Consider the following 1,333-nt stretch of genomic DNA (forward strand, 5'->3'; position numbering starts at 1 on the left):
AAAGAGAAAGATGAGACTTTCTACTCCTGTACAGATTGTACAGTCTCAGAAATTCACAGGAAGTTCTAGTCTCTCCTATAAGGTCTCTATGAATTGAAGTCAATACAATGATAGTAAATTTTATTTAAATAGGTCTTTTCAGTAGTTTGTTTTAAATGGGTCTTTGAGGTCAAAATAGTTGACCTGGAAATTGCTAGTGGAAAGGTAAACTGCAAAGAACAAAACACCATCAGCAATAGATCTTTCTGCAACTATTTCAACTTTATATTTCAAATACTGAAAATCAGAGGATGGAATAATAATTATGAAGCATACTAGGCTTATGCACAAATTTATGAAAATAAACAGTAATAAGAAATGTAGCCCCAATTGCCATTGAGTAGACTTCAGTGGGACCCTATATGAGTGTCAATGATTTTGTGCTCTAAAATTTTCAGTGGTTGATTTTTAGGAGGTAGAATGTTTATTTTTGTTCATTTCCTAATTTTTCTATGAATCTTACAAGACTTGGTTTTCCATTAGAATGTTCACGCATATTTCAAGTATTAATTTAGAACCCATGAACCACTTACTCTCCCATAAAAACGATCTCGGTGCTGTAATGTGTTGATTTAAAGCGGAGAAAATTGCTCAGAAAAGCACTCACACTGTCAACCGTGATGTTTCCACAGACCATGATGAACCTGGGCAGTAAGAACATGTCAAGTGAATTGCCTGAGGAACAAAGATTATCTTTCAAGATTTAGAGATGAGCCATTAGCTTAAACAAAATTGATATTTGCGTGACTCCGATGTAGAAAACAAATATTAGGAACATTCAATGTACAAAAGAAATACCAGATACCTATAGTCTTTAGTCTCTCTTAAGATAGGTATTAAAACATACATTTCAATTACACTCAATTATTCAAGAATGCAACAGTAAATGCGATTGTAGAGTTACATAAACTCAACAAAGAAACAGATCCACTGTCATCTGACCCATAGTGACCCTACTCTGGGTTTCCAAGGCTTATGGGACATTTATGGAAGCAGATATTTATAATTTATAATGAACTTGCACATGTATCATTTCACTTAATTCTTCACTTAATCCTAATTAATTGGTAAACAGGCAGTCCTGGGTTGGGAACATCTGATTTATAAAGAGCTGTTCATACTAGTTTTTAATGTTATATACGTTTGCCCTCACTTTGAAACAACTGACCTGACCCCTTTGTATAAAATGTTTCTTCATTGCATTCACCTTCAATTCCTGAAAATGAAGCTTTTAAAACATTAGAAAGACTTGGAGCCTTTTCTTACACTAGAGCAAGGGTAAATAGAACTGTAT

At 33.8% G+C, this 1,333-nt stretch overlaps 1 protein-coding gene across 1 annotated transcript in view; it reads right to left on the reverse strand.

Annotated features, from left to right (window-relative positions):
- KCNU1 (potassium calcium-activated channel subfamily U member 1) overlaps positions 1 to 1,333 on the reverse strand; it is a 193,909-nt gene that overhangs the window by 161,623 nt on the left and 30,953 nt on the right. Inside the window, exon 8 of the mRNA XM_045286870.1 lies at positions 573 to 683. Within this exon, the coding sequence (XP_045142805.1) occupies positions 573 to 683 (111 nt within the window). The remainder of the gene's footprint in view (positions 1 to 572; positions 684 to 1,333) is intronic.

The sequence above is a fragment of the Echinops telfairi genome, unplaced genomic scaffold (genome assembly GCF_000313985.2).
Source record: "Echinops telfairi isolate 266 unplaced genomic scaffold, ASM31398v2 ScPeMD7_9;HRSCAF=40, whole genome shotgun sequence".
NCBI lineage: Eukaryota > Metazoa > Chordata > Mammalia > Afrosoricida > Tenrecidae > Echinops > Echinops telfairi.